Below are 22,831 nucleotides of genomic sequence, written 5' to 3'. Positions count from 1 at the left end.
CACTGGGACTGGCGTAGGTTCCATGAGCGTAGAGTTGAGTGGGTTGAGGTTGAGGCCACGAAGCCGTTAGCTCGCGCTTCGGTAAGTGAAGTGAATGCGACTGCACTACGAAACAGCGAAAACTGGCGGCACAACTTCCCACTTGCATTCTATTTAGCGCCGTCGTCCACTCGATGCGACGGGCGCTACCGTAGCTTCCACCGGCTGCGGAAGCTCTCGGCTCACTTCACAACCCGCCGCGAACTACTTTGGCTCTCGCTTCATAGGACCCCCAGCCAGTGTACGAACAGCACAACGGCGAAGGCGGCCACAATGACGAAGAGTCCGGACATTCAAGGCAGATCGTCGAGCATTCGGCCGTGGCTCGGGTGGGCCTTCGTCTACGCGTTCGTGCTCTTCCTCTTCTTCGTCTACCGGTGCATGGCGCTCAAGCCGCTGGTGTTGATGTACGCCAGTGACAAGGACTACACGTCCAAGGTGGTGCTTGAAGCGCTGGGCCTGGGCTTCCTGGAAGACTTGGTCTGCGCGACGTACTTCGCCACCGCTCTCTGGTGCTTCGACAGCCTCAAGACGTTCGCGTCCAAGTGCTACGCTCGTGACAGCAACCTGGCAGGCAAATTCCTCACGTTCACCGTCTCGTGGCTGCTGTTCGTGGCCATGATGGCGCCGTTCGTGGCCGACCTGGTGCTCGTGCGGCTGCGCAGCATGCGCTTCACCTTCGACCTCGTGACCATGGCCATCGACGAGCGGGACCACGCCAAGGCCGTGGCCGTGTCCAGCTCGGAGGTCAGCGACGCCACGCTGAGCGTGACGGAGTTTCTGGTGGTCGCCACCTTCTTCGCCATTGTGCGGGCGTGGGCGGCGTGGGCCGATCTGTCGACGTGGAACCCGACGCACCTGGTGCTGCCGTCGGATGATTCGCTGCTGTACGTGGCGCTGAGCGCGGGTGGCAACAAGCCACTCTCACCCAGAAGCAGGAGCCCCAAGCGCGAAGGAGACTGTCGACAGTACTTCAAGCAGAGTCTCGTGGCCCTAGCGGGGCTTGTGCTCTTCCCCGTCATCGTGGTGGCCATCAGCACTGCCAGCTCGCCGCTGGTGGCGTATTCAGCGCTCAACACGACCTTGAACGAGCTCTTCACGCGCGGACTGGAGCCGACGCTGGACGTGACAGTGGCCGCCCCCATGGTCGTCGAGGACGTCGTGGAGGAGAGTGTCGAGACCGCAGCCAGCAGCTCACTCGACAACGCGCTGTCCGGAGACGCACACAACACGACGGAAACGCACGAAATCTCACAGAAGAACTCGACCGCCGACTCGACCGAGAGTGACCAAGAAGCTTCAACTGGTACCAAGCCAAGCAGCAGTGAAGATCGTACACCAGCCCCCACACCGGCACCAACACCAGCAGTTAAGCGAGTGACTCTGCCCTGGGTCGAGACGTTCATCGACTTCAAGACGGAGGAGCACACGCTACTCGGAGACAACACTCTGCGTCGCCGCACTACGGGGTTCAAAGGCGACCTCGCGTTCGACGTCAACGTGTCGGACGACAACCCGCCCAACGTCTTGGTCATCGTGGTCGAAGCGTTCCGGTACCACGACTCGCACTACCTCGTCGGTAAAGAAGACCCGTCCAACCTGTTCAAGGGGAGCAACATCACGATCACCCCCAACTTCGACAAGTGGGCGAAGCGGAACATCGCTCTACGCAATTTCTGGTCCAGTTGGAGAACGAGTCGGTCGGTGGAGAGTCTCATGTTCGCTCAGCTGCCGTACGACAGCGTGACCAAGTCGGGCATGACCGGAGGCCAACAATCCACCAAGCTGGCTGGCTTGCCGCAATTGTACTCGGCCAAGGGCTACGAGACCTTCTTCACGACTGGGTGTTTGACCGACTACGACGGATGGGACGACTTCCTGCCTACCCACGGGTTCGACACGGTCTGGAGTCGCAATGAGATGATGAAGATCGCGGAGAAGGAGCTGGGGATCACGCACGATCAGTGGAATGGCGACGAGCACCGCGGGCTCAATTGGGGAGTACACGACGACTTAAGCTTCCAGATCCTCGGCGACTTGATGGTGAAGAAGACCAAGGAGCAAGCGGAGCGAGTGGCAAGAGGGGAACGAAAGAAACCGCTGTTCCTCAACCACTACACCATTTCGAGCCATGTTGACTTCATACAACGTCCGAAATGGTACGCCGAGGCTGAGAAGCCAGACTTCTCCGCGCTCTACAAAGGCGAGGAGTACGCCGACAACATCAAGAACTACCTCGAGATGCGCTACTTCGCCGACGTCGAAATGGGCAAGTTCCTCGACCGCATGGCTCAAGAGGGCATCCTGAACGACACCATCATCGTCATCTCGGGGGACCACGGCCAGGGCCCCGAGTTCGGCAACGACGTGCCGGAAGACCGCGATGTGTCGGCCACGCGCGTGGCTGGAGCCATCATCGCTGAGGGGCGACTGGGGAATGCGTCGGGACTGGTGATCGACGACGCCACGGAGCAGTACGACATCCTGAATACGCTGGCGGATATCACGGGGGTGCCTGAGAGAGGTTTCGAGCAGGACGGCGTGGGTCGGTCGCTCAAGCGGAAGACGAAGTTCGGGGAGAGGACCGTGTACAGCAACAACCCAACGAGGAAGATGTCGGTGGTGCGCGGCCACCTGCGGCTGCGCTATGAGAGGATGACCGACTACGTTCTGCTGCACAACGCGGATACGGACCACGACATGAAGAACGACTTGCTGCCGGGACTGTCCGAGGCAGAGCGCGCCGAGTGGCTGCGCTGGCGCGACAAGGGCCGACTCATCAACTCCTACTACACCAAGCACTGGGAAACGAGGTGCCTGCTTGACGGAGATTGCGAGCAGTAACGCAGACCCAGTCAGCGTCGAACGAATGCGTCGTACGTAATGAGAGCTCAAAGTTTTCCGCCAATATCAAACTTACCGTCTCCTCTATACATGAACTACGTAGTAATAGGGAAATCCGTACAATGGCATTGTCAAACAAAACTCGAGACGGTAGTTCGATGTTCTCGTAGACGTGACTGAGATGCCCGAAGCTTTGGAACGCGGCAGGATGTTCAGCGACAACCGAAACGAAATCGAAAAGTGGCCAACAGCGACTACAGCCATGAGTTATGATCGCGTCAGCGACTACGACATGACCACGGCTTTGTTTCCTGAACACTCTCCGCTTGAAGAGCAAAAGGAGAGCGGAAGGCCTGGCGTGACTGCATGCAGATGCACGTATTACGGACGCGGTTTACCCGACGCGGTGGGATGCAGCTATCTGCTTGTAATTGTTGTTGTCTGCTAAACCAAAAATCGAGCGAGTTCATGCACCTAAAAGCCATCCAGGTCGTGCATTTGAATGGGACGAACGTTCTCTCTCCACAGAGCAACAGCCTCTGCCAAAAGATGTTCAATGGCGCCATCTACATTCTGCTCTAGCTGTCAGGGTTGCAGTCGCTGGCGTCTGTGACTCTTCGCTCTCCCTCTTGAGACGAGTGTACAGTTAGTGCAGTGGCCATTAGTGCTCTCGCATGGCCAAAGACCAAAGACACGTCTCACTGGCGGACCGGCCTCTTGACGTATCTGGGCCGTTATTACAACTCGATGGGTCCGAGTCTGAGCTGTAACTCCACGACCGGTGGGTGCAAGTTTGTGGTGCGTCAGCCACCGCGAGAAGCCCAGTCTCGAAGCAATCCGTGAGTAAACTCCCGTGCTTGCTGGCTTTGCTGGAACAACTTGGGCAAGTTCTTGCCCTTCCAGCCCTTCAAAGGTGGGGTTCCCCAAAACGAGCAAAATGATGACTCGGGTTCCGAAAACTCAGGCTCAAATCTGCTGTTCGCTGCGTTTGCTGTCCGCAGCCGCTGCGACGTTCAAACAGCAGGCTCGTCGTGTCGTGGCTAAGATGGCACGGAAAAGGCTCAAGTCAACTGGGTGCGCCCCAGCCGCCTGGCTCAAGATCCCGGGAGCTGCTACCTCACCATCGAAGAGATTTTTTTGCGTTCGCCTGTCCGCGAACCTTACGTGGCGATGGCACGACTGAGAGCACGACTCCACTCACTCTCCGATCGTCAGCGCCAGCAACACACCACCGTAGCCGGCTAGGTACCCAAGTCTCAGGGGTAGATTAGAATCTACCATGGTGCCCATGGAGAACGATGGCCCGGAGGCAGAGCCCATGCCTGTCCGCTCCAATGACGCTACGCTGGACAAGAAGCACCAAGCTCAAGAGGAGGAGGAGGAGGAAGATGACGGCCCCGAGGACCTCCCGACGTTCACCGAGTGGGTCGTGCTCAAGGTCAAGCAGACGTCCATCGCGCGTCGCCTGGCGCGTGACGACTGTCCGTACCGCGGCTGGGCCTTCGTCTACGGCTTCACGCTCGCGCTCTTCTTCGCGTTCCGGTGCAACACGCTCGGAGCGTTGATCTCCATGTACGGCACGGAAGCCGACGACACCTTCTGGGTCGTGCTGGGGGCGTTGGCGCTCGGGTTCCTCGAGGACTTCGTCTGCGTCACGTACTTCGCGTGCGTCCTGTGGGCGCTGGACAGCGTCACGCCGGCGCTCAAATGCTGCGGTCGGGGGCTCGTGGCTCGAATCGTTGGCAACGTCACGTCCTTCTCGCTGTCGTGGCTGCTGTTCGTGCTCGTGGTGACGCCCGTGATCGCCGACGGGCTCATCGTGCGGCTGCGCGACATGCGCTTCACCTTCGACATCGTGGTCATGGCCATCGACGAGAAGGACAACGCCAGCTCCTTCGAGGTGTCGGACAAGGAGATCAAGGACGCGGTCATCAACGTGCTAGTGCTCGTAGTCTCCGCTACGGTCTTCGCAGCTGTGCGGACGCGCGCGCCGTGGGCGGATCTGTCCACGTGGAACCCGACGCACATCGCGCTGCGCGCGAAATCCTCGCACGCGTACAACCCCATGAGCTTGAAGAGCAATGACTCCAGTACCAAGCGCAAAGACGCCAACGTCGAGCTCGCTCCGTTGGCAAAGGAGAAGGCAGATGTCTCGATTGACAATGGCTCCGGTACCCCCAAGTACGTGGCGGTGGACATCGGCGACGCTACCGAAAGCACGGAAGCGGATACGATGTCGCCCTCAGACGTGGAAAACGACGGTGTCGACCGTCTCTCAGCCGCCAAGAAGCCGATGGCAAAGGCGAAGGACAAGTGTCAGTACGTGAAGCAGTTCCTGGTGGCGCTCGTTGCTCTGGTCTTCCTCCCGCTCTTCGTGATCGCGCTCATCAACGCGGTGTCTCCTCTCGTTGCCTACTCGGCTTTGAACACGTCGTTGAACGAGGCTCTGGGCCACGCGTACCAGCCTGACGCGGAGGGCGGCGCCTCGGCGGTGGACGAAGCGGATGTGCCCTGGGTCGAGACGTACATCCACCACGCGACCGAGAAGCACGAGCTCTTTGGAAACGACACGCTGTACCGCAAGACGACGGGCTTCAAGGGCGAATTGGCGTTCGACGTCAAGGTGAGCAAGAAGGACCCACCGAACGTGCTGCTCATTGTGGTGGAGTCCTTCCGCTTCCACGACTCGCACTACCTCGTAGGAGAGGAGGACCCGTCCAACCTGTTCAAGGGCACCAACATCACTGTCACCCCCAACTTCGACAAGTGGGCCAAGAGGGGCATCGCCCTACGTAACTACTGGTCTAGCTGGCGTACGAGTCGATCCGTGGAGAGTTTGCTGTTCGCTCAACTGCCGTACGATCACGTGACCAAATCCGGTATGACGGGAGGCCAGAAGAACACCAAGCTCTCGGGCCTACCGCAGCTCTTCTCGGCCAAGGGCTACGAGACGTTCTTCACCACTGGCTGCAAGACATACTACGACAGTTGGAACGCCTTCCTGCCTGCTCACGGGTTCGACACGGTCTGGAGTCGCAACGAGATGATGAAGCTGGCGGAGAGCGACCTGGGCATCAAACCCGGCGACTGGAAGGGCCCGGAACACCGCGGTCTCAACTGGGGCGTGCACGACGACCTGAGCTTCCAGCTTCTGGGCGACCTGCTGGTCAACAAGACCAAGGAGCAGCAGGAGCGCGTGGCCAAGGGAGAGCCCAAGAAGCCGCTGTTCCTCAACCACTACACCATCTCGAGCCACGTCAACTACAAGCAGCGCCCGAAATGGTACGACGAGTCCGAGAAGCCCGACTTCTCGGCGCTCTACGAGGGCCAGAAGTACGCCGACAACATCAAGAACTACCTTGAGATCCGCTACTTCACCGACATGGAGTTCGGCAAGTTCATGGACCGCATGTCCGAGGCTGGGATCCTTGAGGATACGATCGTGGTGGTCTCAGGAGACCACGGACAGGGCCCGGAGTTTGGTAATGCCGTCCCGGAAGACCGCGACGTGTCTGCGACCCGTGTGGCTGGCGCTATCGTCGCTGAAGGACGACTGGGCAAGAATGTGGGCATGGTCATGGACGACGCAACAGAGCAGTACGACATCTTGAACACTCTGGCGGATATCACGGGGGTCCCTGAGGGCGGATTCGAGCAGGACGGCATAGGTCGCTCGCTCAAGCGCAAGATCAAGTTCGGCGAGCGCGTCGTGTACAGCAACAACCCGACGAGGAAGATGTCGGTGGTGCGGGGGCACGAGCGACTGCGTTACGACAGAGTGACGGACGTGGTGCTGCTGCACAACGCCGACACGGATCACGATATGAAGCACGATCTGCTGCCGAGTCTCACGGAGGAGGAGCGGGAGGACTGGCTCAACTGGCGCGCCGCAGGACGGCGAATCAACTCGTACTACACCAAGAGGTGGAAGGAGAAGTGTTTCCTTGCGGCAGACGCCTCAGAATGTACGTCCAACTAGATAGACCAGTCAATATAAACGCTGTTCCTCGAGCTGTAAGAGGGAATTTGAACTGTGATGTTTTTCACCTGAGGGGTAAACGTGACCGATCACGCCTTTCAACACGGGTTTGCTTCGGTACTATCTCGAGCTGTCGAACCTGCACGAGGAGAATCACAAACTAAGCTAAACAAACTGCTGCAAGAACACCAGCTAGTAATAAGTGTAAGTAGTGTCAAGATCGCGCGTACCTACAGTACTTACTTACTTGGTACGTCCACTTGATCGACCGTTCACTTCACCCGAGCTCTTTTACTTTTCAGCAACTGCACTATGCCATCGTGGCCAGCAGCTTTGGCTCTTGCAGCCGCATTGCGCTTGCCTCTCGTATCGCACTTGTCACGCAGCAGTCCGATCATTGGCGTTTGGTCCACAAATGCTGCCGTCTCCATTGCGAACGCTACGCTCGACACATCGCACACGTCTCGCAGCAGCTCAACCAATTCTGCGTCGTCGCTAACAACAGCGCACAGTAACACACGCGTCAACGTGGTATCATCGACTTTGTCCAACATCAGCTTCATCAATGCAAGACGGCTCTGCGAAGCTGCTTTCACGAAGGTTACGCCTCCGGGTCACACTTTGCCAGCAGCAACCGCAACACTCGAGGCTGCTTATCAAACTTGTCCTGCTTCAACGCTCGCTGGATCGTTTCCTGGTCGCTGTGCTCCACAAGAACTTCCAATATCGCGGAGCAATCCGTCGGCGAATCAAACAGCGCTGTAGCTATGACTGACGGGCTGTTCTTCTTGACAAGCAGCTTCGTCTTTTTGAGATCGCATACCGAAACAGCCTCCGTGAAAGCCAAACTGTTATCGTATCTTGTCTTGGTCTTCGTGAGGAGCTGCACCATCTCGATGCTGTGGTAGATCTCGCAACGTGGAATATTCTCTCCTCGCAAATATTGAGCAGCACTTCCACTACAGCCAAGTGATTGCGCGTCGCTGCTGCAGCCAAAGAATCGCCAAACAGGTCCGAAATTCGTTCAGCAAGCAACTTGACCATCGACACCCGACCGCACTCCGCAGGAGAATAAAACGCGCCGTTGATAGTGGATTGGACTGGACGTACAGTAGTCCCCACAGATCTTAGGCGTGTCCTGTGGCGAGGAAGCTGGGGGTCCTCTGCGTCAAACTTTGCAGGAGAAACGCTGTCATCTCTCCTCGCTCGTTCTGAGCGGACTTCTCCAAAGCTTTTGCGACGAGGTGTTCTCCGTGCCTGAGCTTCTCCACAATGAGTTTCGCCACATCAACTCGATCGGCTCTGACGGCAACAATCAATGCCTCCTCTGCGGCAAGTTCAATACTGATGTGGCGCCCCTCTTGCTGCATCCGGCAGTTTTCGAGTAGATGTTGGACCATGTCGCAATCCTCCTTTGCTGCTGCTCTTATCAATGCGGACGCAAGTTGGTGGTGATCGGGAGTATATCGGTCGAGTATCATCGCCACAATATCCCGGTAGCCCCGTGAAACAGCCAACGCCAATGCAGACTGAGCAGCTGTTAGACTGCATCGTCGGCAGCAATAGTCGTGTAACCTTCCTTCAAAGCGATCTGCAGTGCCTGGCCAAAGTCATACGACCCCCGACCCTCGAAGCTTTCGTCTCAGAAGAGCTGCACCACAGCGAGACGACCATTCCGCACCGCAGCCAAAAGAGGGAAGGTCATGTTATAAGGCCCTGGCAGGAGTTGTTTCAGCACATTGACGAAGCCGCTAGCCGCTGCAGCTTCCAACGCGGGTTCTACCTGGTCGACGCTCGAAAACCCCTGAATACGCCTGCAACATGTGCGTGGCCATGACGAGCAGCAGTCGCGAGCTCTCTCGCCATATCAGACAGATCAGGGTAAGCCCTATAAAGCCACTGAAGAACGTCGAGGTGGCCATTAGCGGCTGCACCCTTAAACGCCTCGGCCGAGCAGCCCTCCATTCGGTTGGCGCGTAGCCACTGGAGAAGGTCGAGGCGTCCTCGGGCGGCAGCTCCGTCCATGGCTCCAACTGTCCAGGGGCGAACATCTCCGTATACTCGAATAACCCGCTGCAGGTCGTTGTACACGGCGGCGTCAATTGTCTTGGGCATCAGAAAAGTATTGATGAGGTCGAGAACATGCGGGAGACCTTGAAATTGGTCGGGGGCCACCAGTGTAGTGCAGGGGAGGCGTCTCCATCCTCGTTCTTCGACTTAACGCTATCTTCTTGGCGAAGAATGAAAGGAAAACTGCAATTCTGTTGTTTATCAAACAAAACTTTGAGCGACAGGGGCCACGGCGTGTTCTCTTCTTTCTTTTAAAAACTAACCGTCACTTATCTTTCTTCACGTTGGAAGCCGTGATGCCGAATACAGTCGTCCGCAGAATCAACAGCGCTGTCACGCGTCTTGATTGGGATCAAGTCGAGAACTCGCTACGTCCTCGTGGAGATCAAAACTGGGGCCTGGTGGATGACCACCGTGGATCGAGCTACAAAGCGAATGGTTGGTTCAAGTGTCCCGGAGTGCAATAAGGCCTTACATTCTCTGCGTTCGCCTGAAGGACAGCCTTGAGGAGGCTGGTCAGTATCGCCTGGACTCGGTAGTGAACGGCCTTTTTGAAGGCCCCCCAATGCCCATCAGGACTATCGAGGGGGGTTCTACCGTGGCGTTGGACGCCCACCGATTGCTGGGACTTTCTCCGGGTGCAAATTTGCCGGTAGGTTTTAACGATCCAGTGACTTTTGACGTCTTCAGCGCGGTCGATCCACGTCGACAGAGGTTGATACGGATGCGTGCGAAGGGGCCTGCATCAGGACGAAGAGCATGAATCAACACGTACCGATAGCAGCTTTTTCGGTTAACCTGGAAACCCACAGCATGTATTTATGTGGCTACCAACCGCCCCAGGGGTTACATCCCGCCGGCCAGCTCCATCATTTTCAGTTTACCACAGCGTGGTGTACCCCCCCCCCCCCCCCCACGCGCCGACCAACCAAGCAGGACGATGATTCCTCGTGGTCTACCTCATCTCTCCAGACCCCCGTCATCTTCCGGCCTTCGTTCATCGTTTCTGCGTGCGGGTGACTCCATTTCTGCAATGAAAAACCGCATCGTAGCGGAGGTGACTCCAGTTTGGCAACGAGTTGAGTCTTCCTCGGTGTTTCAGCGTATGAAGAATGCCGATCTGTGGACTCGACCGTGGCTCGGGTGGGCGTTTGTGTACGCATTCTCCCTCTTCGTGTTCTTCATCTATCGCTGCACAAGTCTCGGGTCGCTTTTCGACATGTACGCGGGCCCTAAGGACGGAACGCTGGGTCTGGCGTTGGGGGCGCTGAGTCTCGGGTTCTTACAAGACTTCGTGTGTGTCACGTACTTCGCCTGTGCGCTCTGGCTGTTCGACACAGTGAAGACTGTGGCCAGCAAGTCTCGTTCACTTCACGCTATGTGGAAATGCAGCGCGTTGGTCCGCTGCAGCTGCGTCACAGCTCGAATGGCTGGCAACATCGCCATATTCACCGTGTCGTGGCTCCTGTTCATCGCTATGATGGCTCCTTTCGTCGCTGACTTGCTCATCGTGCACATTCGAGGCATGAGGTTTTCGTTCGACCTTATCGCCATGGCAGTCGAAGAGAAGGACCACATCAGCGCCTCTCCGATCTCCAGCGACGAGGTCAACGAAGGCTATGCGAGCGCAGCAGTTCTCGTCATTGTGGCTAAAGTATTCGCGACCATAAGGACGAAGGCATCGTGGGCTGATTTAACGCGCTGGAATCCGACACTAGCGCTCTCAAACCTCATTTTGACTCAATCCGGCAGAATTACGAAGTCAAAGAAGCTTACGAGGGCCGCCAAGGTCACTGACAAGAAGCTGGTCAAGTCCTCCTCGTATGTGGATATTGACCTCAACGATGACAATGGTGAAGCTGGTGAAGCTGAGCCCGTGAATGCTTATGAGGACAGGGAAGGGTTGCTTTCATCCTCGAAAAGGGAATCATCCGACGACCCTAAGTTGAAGTACAAGCGCGTTGGAGCGCAGCTCGCTCTCGTCGTCTCCGGTCTGGTGCTTCTCCCTGCTATCGTTGTGGCGTTGAGCCGAGCGAGTTCCCCCATTGTTGCATATGCTGCCATGAATGCGTCACTCAACGAACTGTTCGCTCGTGCTTTGGAGCCTCCACTTGATAACAAGAGTGAACCCTCTGAGGACGCCTGGGTAGAGCTGTACATCCACAATTCTACCGAGAAGCACACGCTGTTCGGCCCGAAAACGCTGTACCGCCGTACTACAGGCTTTGAAGGAGATCTCGCCTTCGACGTGGACATCAATGCGAACAATCCTCCCAATGTTTTACTGCTCGCAGTCGAGTCTTTCCAATTCCACGACTCTCGGTACCTCGTCGGGGATGAGGACCCGTCCAACTTGTTCAAAGGAACGAACCTCACCGTGACTCCAAACTTCGATCGGTGGGCAAAGCGTGGCGTTGCTCTTCGTAACTTTTGGTCCAGTGTTCGCACTAGTCGATCCGTAGAGAGTTTGTTGTTCGCACAGGTCCCGTACGACAGCCCGGTGCATACTGGCATGGCTGGGGGGAAGAAAGATACACGTTTGGAGGGTCTACCCCAGCTTTTCACGACAAAAGGGTACGAAACCTTCTTCACCACAGGCTGCACCACGCACTACGACAGTTGGGATATCTTTCTCCCGATTCATGGATTCGACACCGTCTGGAGTAACAACGAGGTGGCCAAACTGGCCGAGAGCGACTTGGGTGTCAAGCACGAAGACTGGTACGGCTCTGAAGCTCGAGGGATGCACTGGGGTGTGCATGACGATCTAAGTTTTCAAATTCTCGGTGATTTATTCGTGAACAAGACGAACCAACAGAAGGAGCGAATGGCGCAGGGTAAGCCAAAGAAACCACTCTTTCTTACGCACTATACGATCTCAAGCCATGGGCCATACCAAGAACGCCCCAAGTGGTATGCCGACGCTGAGAAACCCGACTTCTCTGCGCTTTATAAAACCGCAGACAACCCGGAACTGCGAAAAGATTACCTTGAAATTCGGTATTTTACGGACGTTGAGCTGGGGAAGTTCATGGATCGAATAGCCGACAGCGGAATCCTGAATGACACGATCGTTGTCATCGTCGGGGATCACGGGACCGGCAATGGAGTGTCGGCCACACGAGTGGCCGGTGCCATTATCGCAGAAGGCCGACTAGGTGACAAAGCAGGTCTTGTGATCGACGATGCTACTGAGCACTACGACGTCCTCAACACACTGGCGGATATCGCCGGAGTGCCCAAGGGAGGATTCCTACAGGACGGTGTCGGGCGCTCAATCAAGCGGAATGTCACCTTTGGCGAGCGGGTTGTCTTCAGCAACGACCCGAATAAAAAAATGTCCGTCGTGCGTGGGCACCACCGGCTTCGCTATGACCGGATCAGTGACGCAGTTTTCCTGCACAACGCTGACACGGATCACCATGAAACTACTGATTTATTCCCAGATCTTACCGAGGAGGAGCAAGCAGAGTGGATGGCCTGGCGAGACCATGGGCGGCGGATTAATACCTACTACACGAGCCGCTGGGACGGCAAGTGCTTGTTTGCGGTCGACTGCTGACTGGCCGAGAGAAAAAAAACGAGGACAACAAGATAAATGCAATCCCGTGTAAGAACTACTAGAGGGGATATGATTAGTGGTTACAAGAGAGGACATCAATACATGGACTAATCTAGGCGGTTCGCTGTCTTGTGAAGTGCTTGTTGATGGGATGATCACGCGTGAAGTATCTATTAGCTGGGCTCTTCGTGGCGATCTTAGAGTACACTGTCGATGGCTTCGACAACGCCGGCACCGAGCATGACGACGCCCAGGGCCATCATCCCGCACAGGAACGACTGGTTCAATCGCCTACCCAACGTTGCGGGTTCATCACGAAAGAGACGCAGGTGGAAATACGCCGGCATGATGAAGGCCAGCAGGGAGCAGCAAGTGGAGCCGATGAACGAGATAAACCGTCCGAAATCTGACAGTAAGCAAAGACCTGAAGTTAGCTCCAAATCTTATCAAACCATAACAGCAAGACGAGCTGTACCTGGAATAGCAGCGGCAATGACAGCAGTAAACAATACGACTCCGGCTCGCAGAAGAACGCCCTTTCTCTCGGTGATCCTCGAGTCCTCCAACTTATTGCCACACGCCACCATCGGCTGCAGCACTTCGAAGACCGGGAACAGCATCACCGGGTACGTGAAGAAGAGGCCTAAGCACAGGAAGATCTTGACGAGCGTCACCAAGCCACCACTTCCCTCAAAATTCAGCGTGATGACGGCGTCCGTGTCATCCCCAAACGCGAGGTAACCACAGATACCAAACGTGGCGTACAGTGCCGTGATGATCACGACGGTGCAGACCAGAATCGGCGTAAAGTTCCTCTTGTTCTGCATCGAGTTTTCCAGCGGCAGCACCATCCCCACGCCTTCAAAACAGTAACTCGCTACGCCAAAGAAGAACGGCACTGCAGATACAACCCCAATGGCCTCAATATTGTCGTGGTCTTGCTCCATGTAGCCCAGATCAATGTTCAGTACCACCAGCAGTCCAAGGATGCACATGAAATCTGCCAGCAGCGCCACGTAGGCCAGCTCCTTCATGTGCTTCAGCAGCGAAAACCCAATCAGCGGGGGCACGCACACCGACACCACCAACTGCTTCGACACGTCCAGGAACTTGTGCGCGTTGGTCGATATGAAGATCAAGTCTGCCATATAAGTAAAAAAAACAATGCAGCATCAGTACTCGAAAAGAATCCGAACGATAATGTCGTAGTCCTTACAGGCGATGCAAAACCCCGTTTGGGAGATAACCAGAGCTGAGTTGACGAGTGTGGAGCCAAACTGGCCCATGGCGAAGAAGCCGATCTCGCCGTACTTGGTCACGTTCTTGCCCTGCTGCTTGAGCTTGTACTTGCACTGCACCACGAGCATCATGGCGTACGTACTCACGGCCGCCACACCCACCAGCGTCACGAACCCCACCTACAGCAACAACAAAATCCGATTAATGACAAAAATCTAACAATTATCCAAGGATAACAGAATCTCACCAAGACGCCGCACCTGCGGAAAGCGTAGGGCAGCCCCAAAACTCCCGAGCCCAGGAATGCGATGCACGTGTTGATGAACGTCTTCAAGTCACTATACGCAGCAGCATCACCAGTTAATATCGAACATTGCAGTACCAGTATGCAAGTCGTCAGTTGCCACGTACGACGTGAGGTGCTGCGCCGCCTCCGCGTGTTCGTGCGCCGCGGGGCTGTCGAGGCGCTTGGGGGTCGCCTTGTCGGCCTGCCGCACGCTGAAGCTCGAGGCGGTGGAGCACGTGTCCGACTCGCTGTCGAGGTCCACGGCCTCGAGCTCGGGCACCTGCACGGAGCCCACGTCCGCCATGCTTCTCGAGTGCAGTAGTGACGTCGTTGTATGATCGGTATGGATGAATTTTCGATCGGCAAATCCCCAGTAATGCGCACTTAACCAGCACTTTAGCATAATAGAGGCTGACTCGAATGGCAGCTGGAGTACGTACACGTACCTACTCCACTTGCGACTGCGTAGATCATGTGGCTTGATGCATTCGTGGGCGAGGAGGTTGTTGTGCTGGCGGCGAGGTGCGTGTTGAAAATGGTGTGATGCTACGCGTGACAAGCCTCGGCTGGCAGGACTAGTTGAAGTTGCACCCCCTCGGACTAATCGCGGCCACAGTATCCTCTCTCGCTAGCAGAGACCAGAAAGGTGTTGTCACGTTTAACAGCAAGTGAGCCCTCGCTGTTCGTCCGCCGTGGCCAGCTCAAGTTCAACGGAGATGCTAGGTTCTTAGAGCGGTGGAGGCTGGTCCGCGTTGTGGCCCGCCCAGTTCTCAATTCGCGCTCTTCGGCGCATTCAGCAACAGATCCGCCAACTGCAGTACAACTTAGACCATGGGCGTCGCATCGACCGTCACGCAGGAGCACGTGGACACCGTGAAGCAGTACGTGGCGCTGCGCCTGGAGAAGCGCACGAAGGAGACGCTGCAACTCGTTAGCGACGACATCCAGTTCTACAGCCAGCGCGACGGCAGCTACCGGGGCAAGGAAGAGTTCCGCGTGTACCTGGAGAAAACCAAGGTCGAGGGCACCTGGCAGCCGCCAGCGATCGAGGACGGCGACGACGAGCACGTGGTCGTGCGTGGCGTGGTCAAGATCTTCTTCGTCCCGGTCTCGGTCAAGTCGACGTTCGCCTTCGACGACGCTGGCCGCATCTCCAGCATCCACACCAGCAAGGCCTAAATGGACGGTGTGTGCGTCCACCATTGTCCTTGTGATGTAGCCATGTTCGCTAAAAAGACGTTCTAAAAAAATAAAGAGCTCTTCGTTCACAATGGTCGCAAAAGATCGCAATTTCGTGTGCGTCACGCCACTTCGTACTTAGCACGGATCGCCGACCCTTCCATACATTTTCCCAGTCCCCAGTTGCCGCTAATCAAACGGCCTCGGGAGGTGCAAGAGCTCCGCTATGGCCGTGACGCAGGAGGCGCCTGCGCGCTCCAAGCAGCAAGACCTGTACGGCAAGCCGCACATGGGCATGGACCACGTGCTGGCCAAGCTGCTGCTGAACGCGCCGCCGCTGCCCGACGCCTTGAAGCTGCAGACGGAGGCGCAGTCGCTCTCCACTACCTGGGTGCAGGTCTCCGAGGCCTACGAGAAGCGCCGCGCCATGCTGCAGCGCCGCAAAGAGAAGGGCAAGGCAAAAAACAAAGCTAAGAGCAAGGAGAAGAGCAAGGATAATCAGAAAGAAGAGGAGAAGAAGGAGAAGAAGAAACTAAAGGAGAAGAAGGAGGAAAAGACGGTGGAGAAGAAGAAGAAAACAAAGAACAGTGGCACAGCTGCTTCTCCACGCGACGGAAAGGGTTCTTCTAATGTGAAGGCGGAGAAGAAGAGCCACAAGAAGAAGACGGTGAGCTCCCCGCGTGTTGTTGTTAAACACGAGAGTGACGCGCCCGCAGTGAAGAAAGTGGAGCAGCAGCAGCCGCCCGATGCGTACCAGGCCTCTGTGCTCAAGAAGCTGCGTAAATTACCCATGTGCGAGAGCATGGCATTCGGCTCGAACAAGTACAAGGCCCTCGTCAAGTGGATGGAGCTGGACAAGGGCAAGAACGCGGCCACGTCCGCTGCGCTGATGGAGCTGCTGAACAAGCTGCAGCTTGACGCGACGGCGGACAGGAAGAGCAAGCCCAAACTGACCCGGAAACGGTCGTTGGAGACGCTGGATGACGCGCTGCGAGCTGAGAACCGCGGCAAGAGGAAGGCGACGAGTAGCGATCGGAGACGCAGCCAGAAGCAGCGCAAGACGTACGTGGATGAAGATGAAGTGGTGTACGAGTCTGGAGAGGAGGAGGAGGAGCCCGAGTACAAGGGAGGGTACTCTGATTCAGATGAAGCTGAGTTCATGCCGGAGCTGGAGAATAGCCCGCCGCCTAAAAAGCCCAAGAAGCGCGCAGCAGGACGATCACCGAAGAGGCAACTGCAACAGGCAGCGGAGGAGACGAAGGAGGTGAAGGAGGAGAGAGAGGAGAAGAAGAACGAGCTGGCCAACAAGGCTGGTATGACTTCTATGGAGCAGCTTGCCGCGGTGGTAGCCAAGATCAGAGCAGACGATGTGGCCTCAGGCAAGTCCGATACCAAGTATTTGTCGTATGAGAAGAAGACCGAGGCAGTGAAACCAGGGGCTTCGTCTACGTCTGCTATCGTTCTGGATGATAGCGAAGAGGAGGAAGAAGAGGAGGAGGAGGAAGAAGAAGAAGAAGAAGAAGAGGAGACCAAGGCCGCAGACTCTTCGACTGATGACGAGCAGGACATGTTTGACCTGAATGAAGAGGACGTGTATGTTGTCGAGGCTATCCTGTGCGTCAAGGAGGGTCGGTCACTGCTGACGGCAGGAGGTCAGCGGGCCAAGGACGCGGATTTGTATCTCGTCAAGTGGGAGGGCTACGACGAGCTTACGTGGGAACCGGACGAGAACATCCCGCGGCGGCTCATTGACATGTTCCGAGCGCGCGAGCGAGCTAAACGGTCGTGCCAGTATCAGATCAAGCTCGCTCAAGAACGCAGGGAGGTGACCAACGTGACTACGGCGACCAAGGAGATTATTTACCTGATTCAATGGATCAACCAGGAGAACCTGGTCTGGGAGTCGCGCACGACGCTGCCTATCAAGACCCAGGTGTGGCTGGACAAGGTTCTTGGCGTCAAACCCGCGCCCAAGAAGCGACGTGACACCAAGGTGTCGAAGCAGTATATGTAAGTAGGGAGGGGAGAGCGGCCAGCGTGAAAATTGCCAGTGAGTGAGTGAGTTACGAATTGCAAAAGTACAACAACGAAATGAAGAATGAATCCAGGGATCTCGTGAGTAAAATGACGCGGCTTTCATTGTGCTGGTTACCCTCCCCTCTCAGCGCCTCAGCGCGCCGCGTGCTGTTCATTCATCACTTGCCTACTGCTCTTCCTTATACGATACGGTCCAGCTCCGTTGCGTACGCGAGCGTCTCGCCCACTAGTCTCAACGACGGGATGTCCGAGGCGCCGAGGGACTTCTCGGGGGCCTTGAACCACATGCGGCCTTCGCGCACGACCCACTCGGGCTTCTCCTCCTGGACGTACGTGTTGAGCTCGGCAGCCGAGTCGAAGATGAGCATCTGCTGCGCGTCGGCCAGCGTGAGGCACTGGTACGCCACCTCGGCGCAGTCGGCGATGTTCTCGCGCACGGTCTGCAGCAGCTGCGCCAGGAAGAAGCGGAAGAAGGGGTTGGGCACGTTCGCGCGCGCCTCCAGCACCTTATTGTACGTGCCCTCCATCAGGTACTGCTCCAGCTTGACGGCGAAGGCGACGTTGGGGTCCTGGCGGCTCTGCTCGGGCAGCAGCTCCAGCTCGTTGTGGAACTCGGCCATGCGGTTCTCCACCAGCAGCTGCAGCAGGCGCGTGCCCAGGATCGGGTAGTGCAGCGGCGAGGGCTGCAGCCCGCTGTTGTAGTACACCTTGAGCTGGATCATGCTGCGCTCGAAGGCCGTCATGTCCTCGCGCAGGATGCTCAGCAGCGTGGCGCTCTCGAGCACGTGGCCTGGATAGCAGAGGGATTTAGACAGTAAATTAGCCATTGCGGGGCGAATTTTAAGGGTCTGAAGTCGGCAAAGAGTGCGGCGGGTACGTACGGGCGAGCTCCAGCTCCTGCTTGGCGGTGGGGGAGTCCACGCCGCACGGAGGCAGCGCCGGCAGCGTCGTGAGCGCCATCTAGAGGGAAGATTTGGGGGTTAATTAGCGGAGGATTGGGAGCGAGCTAGAAGCCAGGAAGCGCACCTTCAGCTGCGCGAGGATCTTGGCGGCCTCGTCCACGCGGTTGCCGTCGATGGCGGCGCGCAGCATCTGCGCCTCCTTGTCCAGAGCCTCGAGGTTCGCCGACATCGTGCTGTTGATCTTTAGTGCGTGTCGGATATTGGATCCTCCCTTTGGACCAATTTGAAACAGCGCACTATTTTTTTGGGTTAAAATGGTCCAATTAGTCTTCCGCCTCGAAAGATTGCTACATTTCACTTCAACTTGCTTTACCAGCCAACTCTACTTCTTCTTCTTCGCCGCCGCCGTCATCTGCTCGACGAGCATCTGCACGGGCACCAAGCTCGCGTCGTGCGTGAACACCACGTCGTACAGATCCAGATACTCGTCCAGCGCCTCGTCCACATGCACGTTGAGGAAGCCGACCCGGATGATCTCCTCTTCGTCCAGTCCTTCGGCCATATGGACGTCGCCCTTCGAGTCTCCAAGCAGCAGCACGTTGCGTCGCTTCTCCAGCTCGCAGCTGTGCCAGAAGGGCGAGTCCAGAAGCACGCGCGCGCTCTTGTTGAGCGAGTGGATGAGCGCTCCGTCGAAGCCCTCGATGACCCCGTTGGCGTCGAACCGCATCATGTTGGACACGACGTGCACGTTGCTAGGCGTGAACACTCGGTCGCTGGCCTCCCTACCCCCTTGAACTCCTCCGTTACGCTTACTCTCAGCTGCGAACTCCTGCTCCAACGCAGCGTGGATGACGTCGTAGAGCCCCGCGGAGAAGACGAGCGTGGGCACCTGCTGGTCGTGGAGCAGCTTGAGGAGCGGGTGGAAGCCCTGGCGGAAGCTCAGCGAGCCGAGAGCCACCGCTTGCTGTACCTGATCCTGGGTCAGCTTGTACTCGACCAGCAACGCGTGGGCGCTGTTCCACCACTGCTCCATGAAGGGCAGCTTCTCCTCGTCCGAGAGCGTCGGGGACATTTCCACGGGGTAGAACTTGGCGAAGAGCTCCTGCTCCCCCGCGCAGACCTGCGGCTGCAGCACGCTGCTGGTCATGAGCAGGCCGTGGCTGCTGCTCTCCTGCTGCAGCGGCGCCTTGGGGTCGCTGCGCTGCTTGTAGTACGGCGTCAGCGTGCGGTCGAAGTCGGCGATCACCAGCAACTGGTCCGCTCCGTCGCGCGTGAACTTCCTCATCTTGCGGGCGAACTCATCTACAATTTCACAGCGTTAAACAAGGTTATTAGTGCATAGTTCATTGGTGGTTGGTGTACAGTAGTAGAGGATACGCCGACAGACCAGGGTCTCCGATAACCATTCGAGGGGCGCGTCGTTGGTGTCCATCACTGTACGAGTGTGCGTGGATCGACGGGCCCGCAGCGGACGCGTCGGCCCCAGAGCAGCGGGCAATCGAGCGAGCAGCCAAGAGCGAGCCGCCCGTGGCGGCGCACAAAGGCAGGAGCCCCGAGTGAGACGGGAGGAGCTGGCGCCACGCCATTGAAAACCTGCAGGTAATCACGGAACGCTGCACTGCGTCGCGATAATAATCATCCAATTATTGGATATCGAGAGGTTGACATCTGAATGTGAATAACTGAATAGTTATTTTTTCCTGCGTGTAGCAGGCTGCTTTGAAGAGAAAGAGGCTCACTGCTTCATTTCCCGAGATATTCGCACGAGACCCAGGTGCATACCAACCCACAGTTTCCTACTGCAGTTGACAGTGTTTTTATTGATTGAAAATTATTGTTGTTGGCTCCGCAGACAACTTTATCCGCAAGTGGAAGAAGTTCTTGTCCGACGGGTTCGACAAGCTCGTGGTCATCGCCGACTTCGACTACACCCTGACGCCGTTCTTCAAGCCCACGGGTTGGTTTCTCCTGTGCTAGTTGGTTGTTTTCGTGGACTGAATGTGTAAGTCGTTCAAACTGCAGCGCCGAAGGAGCAAGCACCCAGTTCGCACGGAATCGTCTTGGAGAGTGGCATCCTTGATGCGGAGGCGAAGCGCGTGGCATTTTCGAGCACTACTACCCGATTGAGCAGTCCGCTACCCTCACGATGGAGGAAAAGTTGTCGTACATGATCGAATGGTACTGCTTAATGGGGGTATCGTTGCCATGGCTGGAGAGTGCGTTGTAACATTAACGCTGCTTTGTAGGTGGACGAAGGAGCACGAACTCATGATCGAGCAAGGGTTCACGAAGCGCACAATAGAGACGGCGGTGGGAGAAAGCGGCATTGCGTTTCGTGAGAGGTGCACGCAAGTCTTTGATCTACTGGAAGGCAAGAGTGTGCCTACTCTCATCTTCTCGGCCGGGTTGTACGACGTGATCCATGCTGTGCTCGACAAGGAGTACAAGAAGACACCGGCGCAGAAGATTCCGTCGAATGTGCACATGATCTCCTACATGATGCAATTCGACGAGAGTGGCAAAGTGGTCGACTTCAAGGGCGAGGTACGAACGAATATTGATCAGTTATGCAGTAGTCGACGAGGTCGCAACCGGTTGTTGACTCTTATGCACTCGTGGCTACCTACTTCGTTGCAGCTTATTCACAGCATGAACAAGAACGCATTGGCACTGAATTCTGGAAGCAGTGCCAGCTCGAAGAACACCGCAACATCCTGCTGTTGGGCGATTCGCTCGGCGACGCCAACATCGCCGACGGTCTGGACTTCACGGAGGACGAGATCGTGCGGATCGGCTTCCTCAATAGCGGTGCCGGTGAGAAGCTCGACCTGTACATGCAGCGCTTCGACATCGTGCTCACGAACGACTCGAGCTTGCTGCCTCTCGAGGTCTTGCTGCACCAATTCAAAGCATAGAAGACCTACTCACGACGGAGGATAGAACGTGTCTTGGTTAATTCACAGAGCTGCTGGGTTGAATACCGATGATTTTGTACTTCTTCCACATGGTTTTCTTTCGTAAAGACGAATAGACAACACAAAACGCGAATGCATTGAGCGCAAGCGAATCCAATTCATTTTTCATCGTCTGGATTGGAATGGTACGCCTTGAGGGCGTACTTCATCGTCACTTGATGAGTTTGTTGTGCTCGGCTCGCTCTCTATTTCGTTCCCGTCGTTCAACTGTGGCAGGCTCATCGATGACTTGGCCGTGTCAGCTTGCTCTGACACCTTCTCGTGGCTGTAGGATGCGAGTCTGTTGAATGTACGCGAAAGCCGCTGCGCCAATAGCTGCGATGGGTACTCGATCGTGTAGTAGGATACCGTGGCCAGCAAGATCACCAGAGTGAAGACTTCGAACGTCTTATCATAGTAGTTGGTCTCCAGCTTGACCGATGGAGTAGCGATCACGAACACGTGCAGCAAATACACGGAGAAGCTGATCTTGCCCAAGTAGCGGAGAACGATCCACTCGAAGATCAACGACACAGTGGACGGCTGAATCATCTCGATCACGAACAGCAGCGACAACTTGACGCTCGTGAAGGGCATGATATAGTGTTGGGACGGTTGAAGCGGCATCCCCAACCAATTGAAGAACAGTCCACGGAAGACGACGCTGAGGTAGGCTGCGATCAAGACGGCTTCTAATACTCGGAGTCCGACGATATGCAACGTGTTGAATTTGAAACCCGTGCTCTTGATCCACGCCTCAAGCTTGACGAAGATGACGGCAGCCATGGACCCCGCGACGAACGTCGGGAGGTGCTTGCTCAACGGTTGGCGAGGATAATTATCCCTTGTCGTGTAGAGTCCTTCGTGAATAGCCCAGACGTAGAGCGGAAGGAACGCCATCCACCAGAAGCGACGCATCTTGAGCACCGCCAGTACAAACGCAGGTAGAATGAAGTAGTACGAGATCTCCAGTGGCAACGTCCACATGAGGTAGTGGCGGTGTTCCGGGTGAAAAGTGAGCGTCTGGAACAGGTTGAAGTCCTCAGGTCGGTTTACCATGTAGTACCGCTGTTTGTATTCAAACGGCATGAGCCACAGAGTGATCGCCACCAGCGCAAACAACGGGTACACGCGGAAGAACCGCTTGGAGAAGTAGTCGGCCAGCGTCCACCCCCACTTACGGTAGGACGCCTGCTCTGCGATGAGCTTGATGCTCTTCTTCATGAAGAGCATGGTCAGCAGGAACGAGGACAGCACGAAGAAGGCATCAACGCCCACGGCGCCCATGTAGACGTCGTGCATGTAGCCTGAGTGCTGCGTCACGACAAACACGACGGCAACGCCACGAACGCCATCAAGGAACAAAATCTTCGCCACCGGCGACGCTGCCGGGTCATTCTGTGGGAATCCTTCGGTCGCTTCGGTCGTCTTTAGCTCCGGGTTCTTCGATCCATTTTTGAGTGAGACTCCATCTTCCACCACTTCGAGGCGCACGACAGCGTCCGTCATTGCAGCTTTCGGAGGCAAGTCGAGGAATGCGCTCTTCCTCCTCCACTCCACCGTCGCAGCCGTGAACTCTTGGTAAGTAATCGCGGCTATTCCACAAAACGACGGGTCGCGAGCAAGTGTCTGCCAAGGGTCGCCTTCAAGGATCTCCGGGCCCTTGGCCTTCCTGGGGGGAATCCTCCCTCGGGAGTGCAGGAAACGCTGACTTTAAAGCTGCTTGCAGCTCCTCCATAT

General features: G+C 56.5%; 13 protein-coding genes across 13 annotated transcripts; 7 read left to right on the top strand and 6 right to left on the bottom strand.

The window, feature by feature from the left end:
- Positions 1-312: 312 nt before the first annotated feature.
- PHYSODRAFT_253635 (hypothetical protein) lies at positions 313-2,883 on the top strand (the record flags this gene model as incomplete). Its single annotated transcript, XM_009538894.1, has 1 exon — positions 313-2,883. One exon carries the CDS (start codon positions 313-315, stop codon positions 2,881-2,883), a length of 2,571 nt encoding a protein of 856 aa, XP_009537189.1.
- Positions 2,884-4,162: 1,279 nt separating this feature from the next.
- On the top strand, positions 4,163-6,862 carry PHYSODRAFT_340684 (hypothetical protein; the record flags this gene model as incomplete). The annotated part of the gene is made up of 1 exon (XM_009538893.1): positions 4,163-6,862. One exon carries the CDS (start codon positions 4,163-4,165, stop codon positions 6,860-6,862), a length of 2,700 nt encoding a protein of 899 aa, XP_009537188.1.
- A 272-nt stretch (positions 6,863-7,134) lies between these two features.
- On the bottom strand, positions 7,135-7,754 carry PHYSODRAFT_340683 (hypothetical protein; the record flags this gene model as incomplete). The annotated part of the gene is made up of 2 exons (XM_009538892.1): positions 7,135-7,357; positions 7,468-7,754. 2 exons carry the CDS (start codon positions 7,752-7,754, stop codon positions 7,135-7,137), a joined length of 510 nt encoding a protein of 169 aa, XP_009537187.1.
- A 926-nt stretch (positions 7,755-8,680) lies between these two features.
- PHYSODRAFT_464812 (hypothetical protein) lies at positions 8,681-9,055 on the bottom strand (the record flags this gene model as incomplete). Its single annotated transcript, XM_009538891.1, has 1 exon — positions 8,681-9,055. A coding segment is annotated over one exon (375 nt), but the record flags the coding sequence as incomplete, so codon positions are not given.
- A 349-nt stretch (positions 9,056-9,404) lies between these two features.
- On the top strand, positions 9,405-9,629 carry PHYSODRAFT_447168 (hypothetical protein; the record flags this gene model as incomplete). Its single annotated transcript, XM_009538890.1, has 1 exon — positions 9,405-9,629. A coding segment is annotated over one exon (225 nt), but the record flags the coding sequence as incomplete, so codon positions are not given.
- Positions 9,630-10,037: 408 nt separating this feature from the next.
- Positions 10,038-12,494, top strand: PHYSODRAFT_529506 (hypothetical protein; the record flags this gene model as incomplete). The annotated part of the gene is made up of 1 exon (XM_009538889.1): positions 10,038-12,494. The coding sequence occupies one exon, from the start codon at positions 10,038-10,040 to the stop codon at positions 12,492-12,494; it is 2,457 nt and encodes an 818-aa protein (XP_009537184.1).
- Positions 12,495-12,691: 197 nt separating this feature from the next.
- PHYSODRAFT_352935 (hypothetical protein) lies at positions 12,692-14,323 on the bottom strand (the record flags this gene model as incomplete). The annotated part of the gene is made up of 5 exons (XM_009538888.1): positions 12,692-12,900; positions 12,970-13,635; positions 13,711-13,912; positions 13,981-14,071; positions 14,145-14,323. The coding sequence occupies 5 exons, from the start codon at positions 14,321-14,323 to the stop codon at positions 12,692-12,694; spliced, it is 1,347 nt and encodes a 448-aa protein (XP_009537183.1).
- Positions 14,324-14,850: 527 nt separating this feature from the next.
- On the top strand, positions 14,851-15,198 carry PHYSODRAFT_529049 (hypothetical protein; the record flags this gene model as incomplete). Its single annotated transcript, XM_009538887.1, has 1 exon — positions 14,851-15,198. One exon carries the CDS (start codon positions 14,851-14,853, stop codon positions 15,196-15,198), a length of 348 nt encoding a protein of 115 aa, XP_009537182.1.
- A 226-nt stretch (positions 15,199-15,424) lies between these two features.
- PHYSODRAFT_529226 (hypothetical protein) lies at positions 15,425-17,212 on the top strand (the record flags this gene model as incomplete). Its single annotated transcript, XM_009538886.1, has 2 exons — positions 15,425-16,462; positions 16,496-17,212. 2 exons carry the CDS (start codon positions 15,425-15,427, stop codon positions 17,210-17,212), a joined length of 1,755 nt encoding a protein of 584 aa, XP_009537181.1.
- Positions 17,213-17,312: 100 nt separating this feature from the next.
- On the bottom strand, positions 17,313-18,366 carry PHYSODRAFT_362255 (hypothetical protein; the record flags this gene model as incomplete). The annotated part of the gene is made up of 3 exons (XM_009538885.1): positions 17,313-18,025; positions 18,117-18,195; positions 18,262-18,366. 3 exons carry the CDS (start codon positions 18,364-18,366, stop codon positions 17,415-17,417), a joined length of 795 nt encoding a protein of 264 aa, XP_009537180.1. The 3' UTR covers positions 17,313-17,414.
- Positions 18,367-18,519: 153 nt separating this feature from the next.
- On the bottom strand, positions 18,520-19,723 carry PHYSODRAFT_528840 (hypothetical protein; the record flags this gene model as incomplete). Its single annotated transcript, XM_009538884.1, has 2 exons — positions 18,520-19,439; positions 19,525-19,723. The coding sequence occupies 2 exons, from the start codon at positions 19,721-19,723 to the stop codon at positions 18,520-18,522; spliced, it is 1,119 nt and encodes a 372-aa protein (XP_009537179.1).
- A 560-nt stretch (positions 19,724-20,283) lies between these two features.
- PHYSODRAFT_340675 (hypothetical protein) lies at positions 20,284-21,052 on the top strand (the record flags this gene model as incomplete). The annotated part of the gene is made up of 3 exons (XM_009538883.1): positions 20,284-20,315; positions 20,384-20,681; positions 20,786-21,052. 3 exons carry the CDS (start codon positions 20,284-20,286, stop codon positions 21,050-21,052), a joined length of 597 nt encoding a protein of 198 aa, XP_009537178.1.
- A 165-nt stretch (positions 21,053-21,217) lies between these two features.
- PHYSODRAFT_529486 (hypothetical protein) lies at positions 21,218-22,600 on the bottom strand (the record flags this gene model as incomplete). Its single annotated transcript, XM_009538882.1, has 1 exon — positions 21,218-22,600. The coding sequence occupies one exon, from the start codon at positions 22,598-22,600 to the stop codon at positions 21,218-21,220; it is 1,383 nt and encodes a 460-aa protein (XP_009537177.1).
- Between the last annotated feature and the right edge of the window lie 231 nt (positions 22,601-22,831).

This window comes from Phytophthora sojae (genome assembly GCF_000149755.1).
Source record: "Phytophthora sojae unplaced genomic scaffold PHYSOscaffold_12, whole genome shotgun sequence".
Taxonomy (NCBI): domain Eukaryota; phylum Oomycota; class Peronosporomycetes; order Peronosporales; family Peronosporaceae; genus Phytophthora; species Phytophthora sojae.
This window is presented reverse-complemented; position numbering and strand designations above follow the sequence as displayed.